Source organism: Corapipo altera, unplaced genomic scaffold (assembly GCF_003945725.1).
Source record: "Corapipo altera isolate COAL_440 unplaced genomic scaffold, ASM394572v1 2b, whole genome shotgun sequence".
Classification (NCBI taxonomy): domain Eukaryota; kingdom Metazoa; phylum Chordata; class Aves; order Passeriformes; family Pipridae; genus Corapipo; species Corapipo altera.
Window position 1 is genome coordinate 24142225 of NW_020884874.1, and position 19959 is coordinate 24162183.

Consider the following 19959-nt stretch of genomic DNA (forward strand, 5'->3'; position numbering starts at 1 on the left):
GGGAACTCTGGCATGGAACTGGAGGGTTGGATTCGATAATCCTTGTGAGTCCTTTCCAGTTCAGGATATTCTGTGATTCTATGGAGATGTCCCTTTCTGACAATGAAGTACTGTTTCAGCCAGGGCTTAGTCCAAGTGCCGACTCTGCTATAGTCAAGCTGTCCTGTACTGTGTAACAGACTCTTGCATGGTTTGCATTTTACACAGCTGCCTGAAGTCAAGATCTGGCTCCTACAACCTGTGGAAAACATTCTGTACAAGATGTTCTGGTAAAACAAAAATCTTTTTTTTTAATGGGAATGTCAATGCATTTAGCTGAAAGGGGTAGTGAGTACTGGGAAAGGAGGAGGTGTCTGCTAGTAGAGAAGAGGGTTGAACACATTTAAAACAGCAAATTATCTAGTAACTGCTTTCATTAGTGAACTTGATTAGAGAATTAATCAATGTGCACAGAAATATTGTGACTTCATCGTCAGTCTTGTGCTATCTTAATTTACCTTCTTGTCCAAAACCATGTCCAAAAATGTCCTGTATATTGAATTTAAAATAATGTATTTTCTCTTGGTGAGGCATAAATTACTAACCTGAAGCCTCCTATTTGTTCCAGGTTTTTAGGGTGAATTTGTTATTTGAGGCTTCTTGGGAAAAACAGACTAATAAACCATCTGATAAGTAGTCCCTTTGACAGCATAATGTGGGCACCAGGCTCTGTTCCAAAGCCTGCTGAAGTGAATGAAAAGATTCCCCTTGACCTCCCTGATCCCTGGATTACAAACTGAATGGGTGGCTGCACAGCTTGCCTGGCACCACCCAACTGCGCATTTTTTCTGCAAGGGGTGGGGCTCTGCATGCACCCCTCTGCTCCTCAGTTTGTGTTACTGATCCTGTGTCTCTGTGGTAGATCAGATTAGCCCTGCAATAGTACTGAAAACTGATTTAAGAAAAAAAATCCAAGAACAATACACTTGAATCTGAGTGACTGTGGAGCGCCAAGACAAAGGTGCAACTATGCATTGGTCATTTCATGTTTGGTATCTCAGATCAGGTACAGGAAGAACAGAATGGTTTAATTTAGCAAAACAGTTTGAAAAGAGATACATCTATGTTTTGGGAGAGGTGAGAAGTTTCCTGTCACTGTGACTAGTGTGAAACACAAGTCTTATAGTGGCTCTCTGTGTCCCAGTGATGCAGGACTGCTATGCTCCTCAGCGGGCAAGGCATAGGTATTTGCTGTTCTTTTGGTCCTGCAGAGCAATATTCCTCTTGAGTTTGCTGTCAAAAATGTCTAGAAACAGAGGATAAGGACCTGAAGCACGTGAGTAAAAGGTTCAAAGGGAAATGAGAATTTCAAAATGTGTTGAAGTAGAATGAGTTGCTTTTTTGGTCCAGCTGAGCTGAAACCAAAACGCCTTGCTCAGGCAGCTACTTAATAAGTAAAAAGAAAGAAAAGTGAAGTTGCTGCTAAAATTTGGCACTAGATATCTACCTAAAATTTCCCAGCTTCCAGCTGCAGGTGCTATCCCTAGTTTTCCTTCTGTACTGTCAGGTTATGGGTGCTGGGGCTGTGGCTATTCCAGTGGTGTTTCAGTGCTCTAACAAGCACTGCTGGTTGTCAGAGGAGCCCCCACTCCGAAACACTTATCTAAACTCAGAGAACTAATAATGTGAATCTTGGCCACTTGAATAGGGTCAGACTGTTCTCCCTCTTAACCAAGAAAAGAGAAAGAAAAGCAGGTGTGGTGGAGGAGTCCAACAGGACAGCTCCTGTTCACAGACCCAGTTTGTTCTTTTCTGCAAGTCATTATTTGTACTGGCCTCCAGCATGTCCCTGAGCAGAACCAACTGGAAATGGCTTCTGTTTCTTATTTGTGTTGAACTGCAGCTGTACTTAGACAGCTTTTTAAGTTTTGATTAACTCCTTCAGGAGTTAAACTGAACCCAAAATAAATACTGCTGCAGCTCCCTGCTCCTGAACATAAGTAATTTCAAAGCCTGAATAAGGAAGCATCATTAACAAAGCATGACTCCAACCCATCAAAAAATGTTTTTCTTTGGATCCCAGCTGAGACATGATCCAGTGTGCAAGAAAGCCTTCAATGGAAAGTGCAAGCCCTTCAGCATTTTGAAACAGAGACTGCAGGGAACAGAAATCATCACTGTGAAGAAGCAGGCCCCACAAAAGCTATAGTTAAAATTGAAGTGTGTGTGTTATCTCCATAAGAAGTCTTTCATTCAGTAACACTATTGTTTCCTCCAAGGACAAAGCCTGGATGTTACGGATGAGTCGCACATATGTGCTTGACCGGGTGCCAAATTCTTTCCTCCCCTTCCCTGTGCTGCTAGTGTTAGGGAATATTTCTCTGTTGAGAAGCCAAATCAGTAGGTGTCATGACTACCCTGGGTATGTAAGTGTCTCTGCTCTTCTAAAAAACGTTAAAATATGCCTTTTAAAGACAATGTGAGAGTCTAACAGCTTCATTTTCACCTAAATCTGAAAGAGAGCATGATCCAAGATGGTTGATGCATGAATGCCCCATGTTGAACCTGAGAGGTGTCAGTAGCCCCTTAAGTTACAGAGATTCACTGCTATTTAACTGAAGGGTTTAAAAATGTAAAATTTAAAAATTTAAATTGAATTTATTTACAGAGATGGAGGAAAAGATGCTTTAGCTTTTACTGGAAGAGGTATATTTGTTGGGGAGGAGGGGAATACACATGGATATGCATATGTATTATTTTACCCAGACATACCAAATCATTGCTGATTTGGTATCCATGCAGACTGCTGTTGTAAAATGTCCTTTAAAATCAGTTGTGGAAAGAAACAGAAGTGTGCAAAGGTTTAAAGCAAGAAGAATGTGACAAGTGGAGAGGGGAAGGTGTTGATCATAATGTCTTTTCTATTCCCTCTTAAGTGCTCTTTGGTCTGCCATGATGAGGGTGTTCTGTTGAAGTGCATTGTTCTTTTATCCATCTTCTGGTGCTGTCAATAGACAGTGAAGGTCTAAATCAACTTTCCTATGCCTTTCAAAAAAAGCAAATTTCTTTTTTTTGTAATGCTTTTTCTTTCCCTCAGAAAGGAAGAACCCTCGCTCAAGAGAAGTATGGTTTGTGTCTTCTCTTATTTCCACTACAGAAACAGCTAGGGAAGAAAAAACTGGAAGCAGAGGATTTTGTTAATACTTCTCAATCAGCCAAGCTCTGAAGGAGGGCCACCCTCTTCCACCTCCTCCCCCGCCAAGAATGAATCCAGGTTTGTGGTCTACTTTACATTGTTGCTCTTCTTGGACTGATCTTTGGTAAAGCAGTTACCTCTTATTAACGGCAGATGGGCTTCAGTTTTGCACCCCTGGCACAACACAGTGTGAACATTAATTCCCTCCATAATTGTGTAGGAGTGCAAAGCAGAGGCAGTGAGGAGGAAGAGAAAACTAACTGTACCTCTTAAGTTTAAAGGCAGCAAGCTTGGGATTTGATATTAACACTTTGGGAGGAGAGTCCGAATAGCTGTACTACAATATAACAGAGGGTGAAATACATCCTCTCGCCATTCAAAACGACTGTACTGCACACAGGCTTCCCCACTCCCACGTGGTGGCTTTTCCACTGTCTCCTTCCCCACCCAGCTGTGCAGTCAGGGGAAGTCATTTAGCAGAAGACAGGTCTGGTTTACTACAAATACCAGGTTTGGTCTCTGCACAGAGCTCACTGTGTTACAAGTTACAGATCCAAAATGATGTACATACAGCCAATATATCATGATAATGTGATTTATAAAATGTGGGAGCAATCTTGGAAAGGGTTTCAGTGGAGTCCTGCCTGCGTTAGGAAGGCGGAGAGCAGGAGGGGGACAGGGGGCTCTCTGGGCTCACTTCCAGAGTAGGAATTCATTACTGATAGCAAAAGCATCTGCCATGATTCAAGCCTCTCTCCTCTCCTAGATGATGGTGATGCAGTATAAGCAGCAGGACTCCTTTTCCTTCCTTGATTGGGGTCAAACTTCTCTCTGAATTTCCACTGCTGAATTCTTTAATGACTCCGTTATTTCTTTTCTAACTTTACCAACTCTGAGAGCAGACCCTCCCTTTCCTTCTTATTGGAGGAATCCAAGTTCTGCAAGAGCAGCAGTAGTTGTGGAGAAAGGAAGTAAATAACTGCTTTTTAGGGAGGACAAATTGCTGAGTGGCCTAGTGAGGGTGTATATCCTATAGTACAGGACTATATATTCCCATATTACAGGACTGGAGAGAAAGTACATGGATTTTGGGAAGGAGAGAGATATTCCCTTTTCCTCTTATCCTTCTCCAAATAGAGCCCAAAACCTCCCCATTTTCCCCTGAAGTTCCAGGTGCCCCTACCAGCCCCCTGAAGCCAGGCATCTGTGTTCACAACCATTATGCCCATGATGCTGATCTGGAGCTGGCTTTTGATGGCTGCTTGCACCATTTTTTCTGTATTGTTACAGAGAGAAAGGGTTTCTAAAGATGCTATATCCTTAGTATTAGGATAAGGACACTTGGACTTCTTTTGTAAAAGCCACAGGACAGGGAGAAAGGGTCTGGGAATGGCAAGAGTGGTGTGATGGCTGAATTGTGACTGTGCTGACCCTGAACACTATTCATTGAAATGAGTCGGACTGCGCCAGCCATGTGTCACTGAATGGCTTTTAGTAGAATCAGGACTGTAAAACTCTCAGAAAAGACTTTAGAAAGCATGACTGTGTGTTCTTCACAATGCTGCTTCACACTCAGAAACCTGACTCTTAGATGTGCCTTGGCTGGTGGGGTACGACTTCTTCAGCAGTGGTTTGCTAAATCACAGAATCACAGAATGAATTGGGTTTTAAAAGACCTCTGAGATCATAGAGTCCAACCTATGACCCAACACCACCATGTCAATTAGACCATGGAATTAAGTGCCACATCCAGTTAAATGCCTCCAGCTGACTCCACCACCTCCCTTGGCAGTCCATTCCAGTGTCTAATCACCCCTTCAGTGAAGAAATTCTTCCTAATGTCCAACCTAAACCTGCCCTGGTGCAGCTTAAATAATGTCCTTTTGTCCTGTCCCTTGCTGCCTGGGAGAAGAGGCACCCCCACCTGGCTACAATCTCCTTTCATGTAGTTGTAGAGAGCAATAAGGTCTTCCCTGAGCCCCTTTTCTTTAGGTGAAACAACCCCCTCACCCTCAGCTGCTCCTCATAGGGCTTGTGCTCCATTCCGTTCACCAGCTCTGTTTCCCTTCTCTGGACACACTCCAACACCTCAATGTCCTTCCTGAAGTGAGAGGCCCAAAACTGAACACAGGATTTGAGGTGTGGCATCACCAGTGTTGAGTAAAAGGGAAGAATCACTTCCCTGGTCCTGCTGGCCACAATATTGCTGATACAGGCCAGGATGTCATTGACCCTCTTGGCTGGCTGTTGACCAGCACCCCCAGGTCCTTTTCCACGTGGCCACTTTCCAACCACACTTCCTCCAGCCTGTAGCGCTGCATGGGGTTGTTGCGGTCAAAGTGCAGGCACTCGGTCTTGTTGAAACTCATACCATTGGTCTCATCCCATTGATCCAGCCTATCCAGATCCCTGTGTAGAGCCTTCCTACCCTCCAGCAGATCAATACTCCAACGCAGCTTGGTGCCATCCACAAATTTACTATGGGTAAATTCTATCCCCTCATACAGATCATCAATAAAGATATTATACAGGACTGAGCCCAATGCTGATCCCTTGGGGACACCACTTGTGACTGAATGCCAGTGAGTCATTCACGCGCGGCACCATTCCCCAGCACTCTCTGGGGCCCAGCCATGCAGACAGTTCTTAACCTGGCAGAGAGTGCTCCTGTCCAAGCTGTGGGCTGTCAGCTTTTCCAGGAGAATGCTGTGGGAAATGGTGTCAAAGGCTTTGCTGAAGTTTAGGTAGACTACATCCTCAACCATTCCCTCATCCACCAGGTGGGTCGCCCGGCCATAAAAGTAGATCAGGTTGGTCAGGCAGGACCTGACTTTTCTACACCTGTGCGAGCTGGGTCTGATCCCTTGGTTGTCCTGTATGTGCTGTTTGATGGCACTGAAGATGATCTCCTCCATAACCTTCTCCAGCACCAAGGTCAGGCTGAAAGGTCTGTACTTCCCCACATCCTCCTTCCGGCCACTCTTGGGGATGGGCATCACATTAGCCAACCTCCAGTTTTCTGGGACCTCCCTGTTTAGCCAGGATTGATGATAAATGAGGGAGAGTGCTTCTTCCAGCTCCCTCACCCTAGGATGAATCTCATCTGGCCCTACAGACTCATGAGCATCTAAGTGGCTCAGCAGGTCACAAACTACTTCCTCCTGGATTATGGGGTATCCGTTCTGCTTCCTACCTCTGCTTACCAGCAGGGGGGCAGGGGATAACCGGTCTTACTGCAGAAGACTGAGGCAAAGAAGGTCTTAAGTACCTCTGCCTGTTCCTCATCTTTGGTGGCTATATTCCACCCGGCTCCAATAAAGAATGAAAGTTTTCCTTGGCCCTCCCTTTGTTATTAATGTATTTATAAAAACACAAGTTGCCAGGTTAAGTTCTAACTGAGCTTTTGCCTTTCTAACCTTCTCTCTACATGACCTAATGACATCTTTAAACACTTTCTGAGTTGCCTGCCCCTTTTTCCAAAGGTAATACACCCTCTCTTTTTCCCCGTGTTCCTGCAAAAACTCTGTGCTCAGCCAGGCTGATCTTCTCTGCCAACTTGTCTTTTGGCACATAGGGACAGTCTGCTCCTGTGCCTTCAAGATTTCTTTCTTAAAGCATGTCCAGCCTTCCTGGACCCCTTTGTTTTTAATGGTTGCTTCTCCAGAGACTCTCTAAACCAGTGTCCTGAATAGGCTAATATCTACCCTCCAGAAATCCTGGACAGAGATTTTGTTGACTCCCCTCCTTACTTCACCAGTTATTGAAAATTATGATATCGTGGTTGCAGTGCCCAAGATCGCCTCTGACCACCACATGTCACACCAGCCCTTTGCTGTTTGTAAACATCAGGTCTAGCAGGGCCTCACACCCCCGTAGGCTCAACCCCAGCTGCGACTGGAAGTTGTCTTCCACATACTCCAGGAAGCTCCTAGACTGCCTCCTCTCTCCTGTGCTGAGTTTCCAGCAGGTTAAAGTCTCCCACAAGCTGGCAATTGTGAAATATCAGCCAGCTGCTTATAGAACAATTCATCCACCTCTTCATACTGGTTGGGTGGTTTATAACAGACTTCCACCAGGATATGTGCCTTGCTAGCCTTCCCCCTGATTCTCACCCATAGGAACTCAACCTCATTGACCTTTCCTCAAGCTCTGTGCAGTCAAAACACTTCCTAATGTACAGAGCCACCCCAGTCTCTCCTTCTCCTGTCCCTTGTGAAGAGCTTATAACCATCTATTGCAGCACTCCAGTCATGCGAGTCATCCCACCACACTTCTGTGATGGCAACTATGTCGTATCTTTCCTGCTGCACAGTGGCTACCAGTTTCTCCTGTTCGTTACCCATACTGTGTTGATTCCTTTTTTCCCTTTTAGACAGGTGAAACCCATCTGTCTCCAGCAGGCCTGGTGCCGTGCAAATAGCCCCATGATAAGAAAAAATAAGGAGGCCAGGAAAGGGTTTTTCTACCTCCCCAGGCAGGGACTTGTTTCCACTCCCCCCTTTTATATCTTCTGCCTGATGGTAAGAGGGCAGGGCTCCTCTGACTTGCTGAGCTTCCATTCACTGCATTTCTCTCAGGGATGGAAGGATGCAACTCTGCTAGTTTATTTTTCTTTCACACTCTCTGATACTCCTCAGCGTCTCCACCTCCTCTTTAAGCTCTGCCACCAGGCAGAGCAGATCATCCATGAATTCAGACTGTATGCAGGTGTCTTTTCCGCTGTCCTCCGGCACTTAACGCCAGGCTCAGACACTCCATGCTGCCAGAGACCTGTAAAGCTGCGTGCTTCTTGTGGAGCTCTGTCTGGGTTGCCACGCTCCTACTAGCAATGGTTTTTGGCCATGTGTACACCATTTCTGGGTCTATTCTGGTTGGGCAGTGGAAGAATCACCAGGTGAGGTGGGCTTACCTCAGGAGCTGGGAGGGTGGCTGTGCCCTCCTACAAGCTCTGCCTGCACCAGCTGCTGCACTGCACTCCCTGGAGCCATTTAAACCTCCCGGCAATGCCCTCTCCTTGCCTGATGAGCTTCTGAGGGCTTCCATGTCCTGACAGGGCTCTGGCCTGCTGCTCAGGAGTCCCTGGGCTCAGGAACTCTCTGTACAGGTCTACCTAACCCTCAACCCCAAACTCACCTCAGCCGATGTTGCTGCCACCTCAACAAAATAGCAACCTTAATGACCAGTCTTCAAAAGTAGTCTTAAAATCATTGGGTTTGTCTATGCTAGGAATTTTTGAATAATGCTGTTCCTGCAGACTTGTTAATTATGAGGTTGGGGGTGGCCAGGAATAGGACAAAGATAATAAAATCTGCTTTTATTAATACCCAGGGATTCATTTTTGAAAGCAATTACTGTTTGCTGGGTTAATAGCATAAGCACATATTTTAGGATCCCAAGTGTTTTTCTAGAAAAAGTTTTTGTAGTTCTCCAAGGTATGTACTTTGGAAGCTGATAGGAACTCATCATGGTTACCTGCTGGTGGAGCCAGGTTTTGAACTGCATCTTGAGTGCTCCAGGAAAGCAGGGCAATTTTTCTCCTGTACTGTATAAACTGTGACACAAGCTGTTCCTTTCTTATGGTCAGAATATATTCAGTGTCCACACTGCTCACAGAGGTTTAGTGGGGCTGCAGCACAGAGGCACATGGAGTTTTCTGAAGGACAAGGTGTCGACCATGCTGCAAAGACCACTGGACAGGCTTCGGTAAGTACACAGTCACATTTGCATGGTCCTGGAGGCAGATTTGCCAAACTTTAGTTCATGGTGAGTAAAGACCTACATTAATATAAAACTCTTTAAACAAGGTACATGCTGAATATCAGCTGGGAGTTGCCCATAACTGGAGCCCTTTGTCTGATGAAAAAATGACAGAGTATGACAGTATGAAAAAGTTGGGACAGTAATTTCCTCAGGCTCTTCTGCAATTGGATTCCGGGGTAATTCCAGGTAGTTCTGTTGTAGGGAAGCAGAAAACTGGCAGCTTTTGCAATACATGGAGAAAGCTCTTCCTGTCCATTAGGGTTCCCTGCTGTTGGAAAGCCTGCTGTTCCCTTGTCTTTAGACACAAGGCCAAAGGGCTGAGCCCCTTTGAGGGATCAAAAAAGTGAAGGTAATCATCAGTCTCTTGAAGTGAGATTTCGTTTTGTTATAGAAAAAAGAATAATGTAAACTGTTCCTTTAGGAGAGTACTGGATTTTTGTTTGTTTGTTTTGTTCAAGATATTTGAAAATATTATTATTCTTTCACCTATTTGGGGCACGAAAAATGACTTCCAAGTGAGAGAGGGTGGACCTTTTTCCTGTTCCTTCTACCACTGCTTCAACAGCGATTTGGAGAGTTTTCACCGGGCTCCGTAAGTTCCTTGCTAGAGTTGAGTGGTGATTGTGCATCTTCTTTTACTAGGACAAGCAGCCACTGACTCAGAGAAAAACTCCAACATTAACACCTGCTGTGTTATCACTTCTGGAGAAAGTACAAAAGGGTGCCAACACAGACAAACCTAGCCTAGGTAGAGTTCATTTAGTCGTATTTATGTCTTTCTTGTAACAAACTCTGATGTATTTGAGGTGAGCGATCATAGGCAGATCATAGGCTTTGGAATACAGTTTTCTGATAGAATAATATTGAATTATAAATTTTGACTTTTTGTGGGGTTTTTTTGAAGTCTTGACATGAAAACCTAAACTCATTTCCATACAGGGTCAAAAATTTCCAAGTGGAAGTTGAATTGATATTGAATGGTCATCATGTTGATATTTCCTGGTCATTAGTCTGCTCCATTGTGAGGAGTGTATGCCCAGAGGTTTTCATTTGGGTGCTCAGGAGGGCCTTGTTGTTTTCATTTAGAGGTCCTCAAACAGAAGTATTTATATAGACCTAAAATATACAGTCTGGGTTTGAGGTTTATTCTGTTCCATAAAGGACTCCATAACCTTTAATCTTCAATTTTAAGATTTATTCTACCATTTTTACCTTTTCTTAGGTCCATTTAGATGAAGTATGAAGTATGTTGTCATATGTTCCATATGACTTTGCCCTTGTTGATTTAGCCTTAAAAGTAACACCACCACTTCCCTAAAACAGTTCCCTCTACATAATGTGTTTTCTAGACCCCTTTGCTACTGGTTAATCATGACTCATACTCAGTCTATGTTTAGAAGATGTTTTATAAAGTTATTTTAAAGGTTATTTGTAGTATAACATGTGACTGATAATACAAACTGCTCTTTGTATCAGTATCTTTGATCCCTACATTTCTGGAGTTTGTGTTGAATTTTTGTAGTTTATCATGTTTTATGGCCAATATTTTTTTAAATAATGATCTGCAGAGACCTCTTTAGAAATACTGAAGAAAGCTGGAAAATCTTGGGGTGTATCTACTGGGAAAAATTCTTCAGGAAAATTTGGGTAAGATTTTTTTTTTTTTATTTCAACATTATAACATAAAAGGACCCCGATTGCTTTTGTGATACACAACATCACAGAATCACAGAAGCACAGAATATGCTGAGATGGAAGGGACCCACAAGGATCATCAAAGTCCAACTCCTGGCCCTGCACAGGACCATCCCCAAGAGTCACACCACGTGCCTGAGAGCATTGTCCAAATACTTCCTGAATACTGTCAGGCTTGGTGCTGTGACCACTTCCCTGGGGAGCCTGTTCCAGCACCCAAACACCTTCTGAGTGAAGAACCTTTTTCTAATGTCCAACCTAAACCTCCCCTGACACAACTTCAGGCCATTCTCTTGGGTCCTGTCATTGGTCACCACAGAGAAGAGATCAGTGCCTACCCCTCCTCTTCCCCTCACGAGGAAGTTGTAACTGCAACAAGGTCTCCCCTCAGTCTCCTCCAGCTGAACAGACCAAGTGACCTCAGCTGCTCCTCATACGGCTTCCCCTTGAGCCCCTTCACCATCTTTGTTGCCCTCCTTTGGACGGTCTCTAACAGCTTAATACCTTTCTTATATTGCGGTGCCCAAAACTGCACACAGTATTCAAGGTGAGTCTACACCAGTGCAAAGCAGAGTGGGACAATCCCCTCCCTCGCCCAGCTGGTGATACTTTGCCTGATGCCCTCCAGGACATGTTTGGCCCTCCTGGCTGCCAGGGCACTGCTGACTCATATTCAACTTGCCATCGACCAGGACCCCCTGGTCCCTTTCCGTGGCACTGCTTTCCAGCACCTCATTCCTCAGTCTGTACGTACATCCAGGGTTGCCCTGTCCCAGGTGCAGAATCCAGCACTTTCCCCTGTTAAACTTCATATGGTTGGTGATTGCCCAGTCCTCTAATTTGTCAAGGTCTCTCTGCAGGGCCTCCCTGCCTTTGAGAAAGTCAACAGCTCCTCCCAGTTTTGTGTCATCTGCAAACTTGCTCAGTATCCCTTCCAGTCCTGCATCCAAGTCATTTATGGAGATGTTGAAGAGTATAGGGCCCAAGACAGAGCCCTGTGGAACCCCACTAGTAAGAGGTCACCAGTCTGGTGTCACCCCATTCATATTACCCTCTGTGCTCAACCCGTGAGCCAATTGCTCACCCACCGCATGATGTGTTTATCCCGCTGTGTGCTGAACATTTAGACCAGAAGGATCCTGTGAGAGACAATATTGAAAGCTTTACTGAAATCCAAAAAGATGACATCAACAGGCTTCCCTTGATCAAGTAGGTGCATTATTTTGTCATAAAAGGAAATTCAGGTTTGATAAGCAGGACTTTCTTCTCATGAAGCTGTGCTGGCTGTGACCAATTACAGCAATTGTCTTTCAGGTGTTTTTCAATATATCCTGTTGCAGTGTTTGCAGTATGAGCTTCTTTGTATTATTTGAAGCAATTAGTTGTACTGAAACTTTTGTGGAGCTCCTCAGGCCCCCAGTGTAGGCTACTGAGAAATTAATTTTGGAATTAAATGTTCTTTCTTTTGGAACACCCCCATCATCAGGTAGGCAAAGCCATGTCAGAGCAGCAAGAAGGCCTGCAGCTCCTGTTTGAGGTGGTCATGGTGCTATTACTCCAGGGGATGGCTCAGGTGATCAGCATCTTGCACCCCTGTGACATGTATACAGCTGCAGAATATGAGATCCCAGCAGGAAATGTAGCCAAGAATTATTCCTTATAGCTGGCAAGGTATTTTGAGCCTGGGAGATGAGCTTTTGAGAGTACCTGGAGCATGGGATGAAGAGAAATGTGCACAAAACAAGAGTCTCACATTCCAAGTCATTGCAGGGTTCTTCTATGTGCAGTTTTGCTGTCCTTGATTGCTGCTGGTCAGTGCCTGGTACCTTCAGTTGTGGGGAAGAGTGCAATGGGCATGGTGCTATTACGAGCTCCACCTACCTCCATCACTTTAACAGCTGCAGGAGAAACTGCTGTCAGTACCCAGTAGTCTCATCTGGTGTTCTCTACCCCCCAGAATACCTGTGACTATGTACCTGTTACTATGTTAACAGTATAATAACTCTTAAGGTTACCATGCAGGGTCTGGCAGACCAGCAACAGGAACTTATTGATGCCATCACCATTCTTAAAAGTTTAGCCACTGAACTCTGAAACCTGGGGCTTGGCAGGCTTGGGGAGGAGACACCTCTTTTCCCTAGGGATACTGGTGAGTTTCACTGGGGTTGTAGTTGCAGCCAGTTTACAGAGGCTTGGGACAGCCATTGCCTCCAGCAGTCCCCAGGACAGGCATCCACACTAGCATCCAAAATAGAGCACAGCGGAACTGTGGAAAGGCCTGGCTTGGGTGAGCTTGCAGATGCTGGACTGTTGGCAGCTGCTGCATTTTCTATAGAACTTGAGCTTTGCCAGGTGCTTTACAGAGCACTTTGTGCAGGCAAAAGATCAGTTTCAGTGCTACTCAAGAGCACTTTTTAGCTGAGAAAGCAGATGTGAGAAACTGGCTTTGAATGGTGTAAATAAATCCTTAATCTGCCTGGAAATGGTTTTCAGGATGAGCTGCTCCATCACCTTCCCAGGGACAGAGGTTTAATTTTCTTAGATAAAATGGACTAAAATATAAAAACTGTTTCTATAATAGGAAATAGCAAGTATATGGCTTGTTGCTGCTTTTAGGCCGCAAGTGGACAACAGAAGATAGAGTGGCTGGTTGGCGAGGATGTGTTAAGGTTTTCTTCTAACACATTATGGAAGATCTTAAGCAACACAATTTTCCAGTACCACTTCTGCCTGAAGATCTACAGCTACCACGTTCAATAAAATAAGCAAACTGAAATTCATTGATTGTGAGAGTATTTGTATTTGTTGCCAAGATTTAATTAAATGATTGCCTGCAGAGGATTGCTATTACCATGGGTTCATTAAATGGTTTAACAAAATGTAGAAAGATCCAGTACCATGTTATTTTTCCTTTCCCCTAATGCTTTGATATACTGAACAAGACAAGTGAACATTCTGGAATTTCATGTAAATATTTAATAGAATCTTTCAGTAAACAATAAAATGATTAATGATAGTGATTGATATGTGATAAATGGTGGCGTATACTGTGCATCTTTTTCAAAGCACTTCAAGTTCAGACTAAAACCAAATCTCATTCTTGCATTAAACACTTAAATTGCTTCTAGAAATTGATTAATAAGACAGAAATATTGTGGAGGTATACCCTTATTTTTTTGGCCACTTGATCCGCTGTCAGCCTTGGATCACCTTGCATAAATTTTCAATGATGCAACATGTAGGGGTTTTTTAGTGTAATAATTTTCATTAAGGCTTTCCATTAAAATCCATAAGGAATTTTCTTACCTATTAAATACTTAAAAAGTAAACAAAGATAAAAAGTAGTTGGACACAGCAACAGGAAATATCAGACTTTACAGAGTTTAATTAAACTCTACTTAGGTTTTAGCCAATAATGATTAGATAAATACAGAAAGGATGACACTGAAGCAAACATAAGTCCTAGGCTAGACTCTTAGAAACAGCAGGCATGAAATTATCCACAATATACTAAAGCAGTGCTGCTTAGCCTTTCTTAAAATCCAGAAAGAAGAGGAAAAAAAAACCCCAAACACATTCCCCACTATCCTGTGCAATGTTACCACAGTTGCTTTCTTTAACAAAAAAATAAATGAATCCTCAAAAGTTAGAGCAAGTTTTACTGTATTTGTTAATGTGTGTGTCCCTCAATTATTTTCTGAGTATAAAAGTGTTTGATTTCACAGCTTAGTTTCTAGTATCTTACAAAAAATATAAGGGCAGGAACGGTGTATTGAAGAACAGAATTTTAAAAATTCCATTAGCAAGAAATGAACCAATCATTAATATATGGAATGTAACATCATAGTTCAGACTGGCAGTGCAAAATTCTCTGCAATTAACAGCAACTCATTGATTAAGAAAATGGAAAGTCCCAACAGAAAAAGTTGGTAAATAAAACAGAAGGAAAAAGAAATTAACATCGTTTCTGATAGAGGATGCAACTTAGCAAAAGAACTACTTGTGTTTACATAGAGGATGCAGTCTTTTGTTCAATGTAGTATAATTTCAGCTTCTTGACATTATTTCAGCAGGTTTACATGCCTTTTTTTTCTTTCATAAAATGAGTACACGTTTTTGTATGACACCAAATGTTTACTAAATTTTGTTATTTGTTAGTATCATTTGATTATAGTAATTCTGTTTTATCACCACATACTGCTCTACTTCTACAGAGTTTCAAGCAGAGTTTAGATAAAAGAGTATTTTTATCTCTATTAGGATGGGAGGTAAAATGTCCTAAGATCTCCCAGATCTTTCTGTTTCACCTCCTAGCTGGTATTCCATGGTCTACCTTACCTTCTCCATGCCAGCTCTCTGCTCTTGGATTCTCCTCTCACATTTAGAGGAGAAATTGGCTGTGCCAGAGAGGAGGGAGGACTGGACACTGCTTGGGCTGCTGCTTTCCTCCACGGTACCCCTAGTGTACCTGAGGTTGTCTCTCCTCACACTGCTACTGTCACATCCCTGCATGGACCAAAGGCAGTGCCACCAGAGACATGTCCTGTAGCTCTTGCTGCCTTCTCCCCTGTCACTGCCTGAAGTCAGACCTGCCTGCTGCAGCCCCATCCCCTCAGACACCACAGGTAAGCCCAGGGAGACCTGGTGAGCTTGCTGCTGTCTCCACACCTTTCCCTTGGCACTGCCCCCTGCCAAAATGAAACTACTGCTCTTTAAGCAACGTCATATTCAGGCCCACACCAGGCTGGTCTACCGAGCCCAAAATATTTGTTTGCCTAGAAACAAAGTATTCTTCAGCTTCAACTACTGGAGGCCTCTCAAAAATGGTCACAGAGGTCCCCCTAGCAAAAGTGGTGAGAAAGTCCAGTCCTACTTACAGTATTAGATGACTTGGGGGTATCTCTTCAGCTGTGAGAATTTTAAAACAATTTTTTTTAAAATATAACTTTTTGAAATAGCTTGCCTTCCTTTGTGATGGGACATGCTCAGCTTTCACTACATTTATGATGTCAAGAATCTGGAAAAAGAAACTTGAATGGGCTGACAGGTTAAAGCTGCAGTACTACACATTTAAGGTTTGTTTCTCTGTTTTACTTGCCAACACCATCATTGTGTGTTTTGTTAAGCATTTTAAAATGCATCAAAAGTGGTCATTTTCATTTTATTTGAATGAGACTTGGTCTTTAACCCATAGCTAGATATGCATTGGTGACAGCTGCTTATCATTCTGTATTTCAGAAGAGGCTGAGTTCAGGCAGCAGCACCTCTTCTGACAGCTCAGAGCTCAGGCACCCTGCTACAGCGTGCTGAAAGACAGCAGAAAGAACGTGGGTGCCACTTTAGCTCAGTGTTTGCATAATGATTCCTTCTTAACATCATATTTTAATTCAAGGACAAGTACTTCAGTAATTTTTTACACCTCTTACAAAAGCACAAATCAAAATGACAAAATGTGTTTATGATCAGGCAATGCTACAAAATTGAGTAGTTTTTTTTGTTTTAGTTTAGTTGTTTGTTTTTTTTTTTTAACAGGTATATACAGAAGTTTGGATGAAGCCAAGTGAATACGGTTTGCACAAACAAGGAAAACAATGCAGTAAGTGAATATAAACACACCTTTCCAAGTCCAGATGAAAATAAGAGCCTAGCTGTAGAATGTGCATGTAACATTGATTACAACTTTTTCTCTGTTCTGGAACTCATAATTTAAATAACTCTTAACTGGGCATGACTATGCAGCACCTGCTCTTCCTCTTGCTGTTGTCATTACAAGAATGATCTTAAGATTTCTTTTGGTTTGCCTTATGCCAAAAATTTTCATAACAAAAAACACCCCTCAGCATTGTGTCTGCAGAACATATTCTCGCATGAACTGTAATAATACAACCTTTCCTTAATCCAAGTACCAATAAACTTCTAAGAATATTTAGATCACTGAAGTTGTACAACATCATTGTAGCTCAGTAACACCAAAACAGAAATAACTTAAAAACTATTTTTTAATTGAACTTGTCTGAAAATATTCCTGTGATTAATGAGGGAGAAGAGAACATGCATGTTTCATGCTACATTTGTTATGATCATTAGGTACTATGTATGAACTCTTTTTGGATTTAATGAGAGAGTAGCTCTTGGAGTTTGAGAATTTACTCAGATTCAGAAATTTCGTATCTGTTTTAGCAGCAACAGAATCCATTACTCACTGCATCATCCACTAATGCCAGGATTATTTTTTTTAACTATGGTTTAGGTAAGAAACCAAATTGTGAAGAGTCTGATTGCGGGTTTTGGTTTGTATTTTTTTTTTTTTTTAATAATGTCATCTATCAGGAAATGTGATTTTTGCAATTTCTGCTCGTTCATGCATCAGGTGCTAGGACTGTAACACCAACAAAGTGTCAACTGGAAATATTCATGGACAATTTACCCCAGGAAACAAAACGGAAGTCCCCATGGTTCTGGTTTGGAAGAAACAAAGGGTGGAAATCCAACTGTAGCTGTCCCAGTGCTACTGAGGAAAAATCCCATGATTAAAATGGCCTGAACTGTTATCACACCCGCTAATTTCAGGTGACACTTGTGAGGCAGGTTCTGACCCTGTTTTTGACCCTGGCCCAGTGTCAGCTCACCACCACAGCCCTTATGTGCGTGGACATGCCTCTGGCCCCAGAGAGGTCCTGCTTGGGCGCAGGCACCCCTGGGCCAGGGTTTGCTTTCTGAAAGCCCACGTTTCAGATGGTTATAATTAATAATAATTTTCCAGACTAAAGAAAGGCCATTTTTATCAACAAAAGGTGAATAAAGGCTTCTTAGGTAGGAAGCATTATATTTTATTAAATGTTAAATTAATCAAACTGTTGACCTTATGGGAGAAAATGCTTAAATTTAAGCAAATGTTTAAGTGCGTTACTAGAGAGAGAGAGAGAGAGAAAGCAGTGCCTGATACCTTGGCAGATCCGGCTCTAAATGAAAAGTTTTGTTATAACCTTTGAGACAATTCACTTTCCATTCTGAAACTGCACATATACAAGATAGCAGTTCTTACATAGTCGTTCAGAAGTGATAGTTACCTCCAGCCCAAGGGAAAAGGCATGAGATGCACACACCTGAACTGCATGTCAGAAAACAAAATCTAGTTAAACGTAATCATAACAGTGATGATCTTCATTTGAAAAAAGTGAAACAAGGAGGTAAGATTCCCTCTTGGAATGATTCCGATTTAAATTAAAGATTAATAAACTTCATTAATTAAGTGCTTAACAGAAATCTATGTGATGTTGATAATCTGTTTGTTACATTTGCCATGTGTACTAATTTGCTGTGATTTACGGCTCATTAAAATGATTTTTCTGTGATTTCCCCCTTCTTCCCATTCACCCTAACCTTATTTCTGCTACTGCAGCAGCCATAGTTTTATTGTGCCTGTTATGATACTTTTCTATTGTTGAAGATATTTATTCAGTTGTTCACATGAAAGGTAACAACAAAAATATAGAGGGAGCTGAGGGAAATATGTTAGTTCTACTGTTGTCATATGCTAAAAAAACTAATAGTAGTATGAAAAATAGAGTTTCTTATTTATTAACATCCTGAATTTAACTACCATGTTCATAATGTGCTTTGAAAACATTTGGAGCACTTTTTCTTAAAAACAAAACAAAACCAAAGCCACCCCATCCTAACAGATTTAAGTAAGAAGCACAGTCTTAAAAAAAAAAAAAAAGGGAAAAATCCCCACACGGGGTGATAGTTACTTGAAGGCATGGTGAAAATGAGGCAAGGTTACAGAATTTGTAGTGGATGGAAAGGAGCGAGGAAAATGATGCAGCTGGTTTAGGGCCATCCCACCAGTTGCTAGCTGAAGACCTTGCTGTTGGCCAAGGCCATTCAGCCTGTGTGATGGTTCCTCTGGGCCAAATGCCATTGTGAAGTCCCCAATAGTGTTCTGGTTGTCCCCTGGTGGGAGCTGCCAGAAACTCATCACATGAGTGAGATCCATGAAAGGCAGACTTGTAGTTTCAGTTGCTGCCTCTGTCTCTTTGTGCACTGGGTACTTGTTAGTATCCCCTACAGGCCCTGAGGAAGCTTCTTCCATACTGATTTTGTGAAGAGACTGAGGTTCCGGTAATGGCAGGTCCTCGAGAAGATGCACGTTGTAACCTTTAACATCCACTTTTATTGGTAGATTCTTGAGGGATCCTGCTGCAAGTGAGGTAGAACTAAGGTCATATTTATTAGGTTCATGAAGGTTCAGGTTGGTAGGGACGGCTGTTGAACATGGTGTGGGATGGACAGCTGGAAGGCTGTCTGCACAGCCCATCCTTTGCAAGTGAGGAGAAGGTTCAAGAGGAAGAGCAGTTTGTAAGCTTGGCTGCGAATGAAGATGCGAACAGTTGTATTCCTCTGATTCTGAACTATTCACAATACCATTCTGCACAGAGACCCTTTCAGGAAGAGGGGACAGCATGCTGGCATCTTCCTTCAGTCTGTATGGAAAAAGCTGGTCAAGGAGACCCACTGAGTCACTGTTCTGCAACCTGCTCTTTAGCAGTTCCTGTGGATGAGTCTTCCTGGTATGGCGTGTCAAGTGGTCCTTCCGCCCAAACCTTTGGGCACAAAACTGACACAGAAAGTCTTTACAGCCTGTGTGAACCACCATGTGACGCCGCACATCTTTACGGGTATAGAAGTGACGCTCACAGTGGTCACATTTATGTTTCTTTTCCTTCATATTGCCAGCTGGTTTCCCTGCATGACTTTTGAGATGTTCCAACAGAACCTCAGTACCGCCAAACTCTTGGGCACATACCCTACAGGTAAGGTCCCCGCTGGTGGCAGCGTGAAGAGCCAAGTGTCTCTTATAGCCTAGCTTGGTGTTGTACTTCTTGCCACACTCTTCACACTTGAAGGCCATCTTGTTAGGGTCATGAGTCTGAAGGTGATTCTTTAGATGGTCTTTCCTGTGAAAGGTCTTTTCACAGTAGCCACATTGGTGAGATTTCTGTGGAGAATGAGTAGCAGAGTGCCTAGGACAAAAAAACAGAACACACACAGTTATTTGTGTTTACATTTATTCTAGTACATTTACTCTCACAGATTCAAGACTTGAAAACACTGGCACCCTTGAAGGAAGGCCTTTTTTCAAGTTCCCAGGTTATTAGTAAAACCCTAAATTTTTTTTTTTGGGGGAAAGGTTTTAATCATAAATCATAGAGTAGGTTAAAACTGCTCAACACAGTCTTTTTGAGCAGCCACCACAATTAAGGGAGACTAGTTTTCTCCAATTCTACCCAAACAGGAATAATAAAACCTGGAACTCAGGGATTAAC

General features: G+C 42.8%; 2 protein-coding genes across 6 annotated transcripts in view; one reads left to right on the forward strand and one right to left on the reverse strand.

Annotated features, from left to right (window-relative positions):
• Positions 1–215: 215 nt before the first annotated feature.
• ZC2HC1B (zinc finger C2HC-type containing 1B) lies at positions 216–13612 on the forward strand (the record flags this gene model as incomplete). The annotated part of the gene is made up of 7 exons (XM_027632553.1): positions 216–269; positions 2063–2187; positions 3195–3253; positions 8760–8878; positions 9578–9683; positions 10504–10582; positions 13247–13612. Coding segments are annotated over 7 exons (567 nt in total), but the record flags the coding sequence as incomplete, so codon positions are not given.
• A 385-nt stretch (positions 13613–13997) lies between these two features.
• Positions 13998–19959, reverse strand: part of PLAGL1 (PLAG1 like zinc finger 1) — a 50607-nt gene continuing 44645 nt past the window's right edge. For all 5 annotated transcript variants that reach the window (XM_027633404.1, XM_027633431.1, XM_027633415.1 and 2 more), the window contains one exon: positions 13998–19656. In XM_027633404.1, coding sequence (XP_027489205.1) covers positions 18381–19656 — 1276 coding nt within the window. In that variant the 3' untranslated portion in view covers positions 13998–18380. The remainder of the gene's footprint in view (positions 19657–19959) is intronic.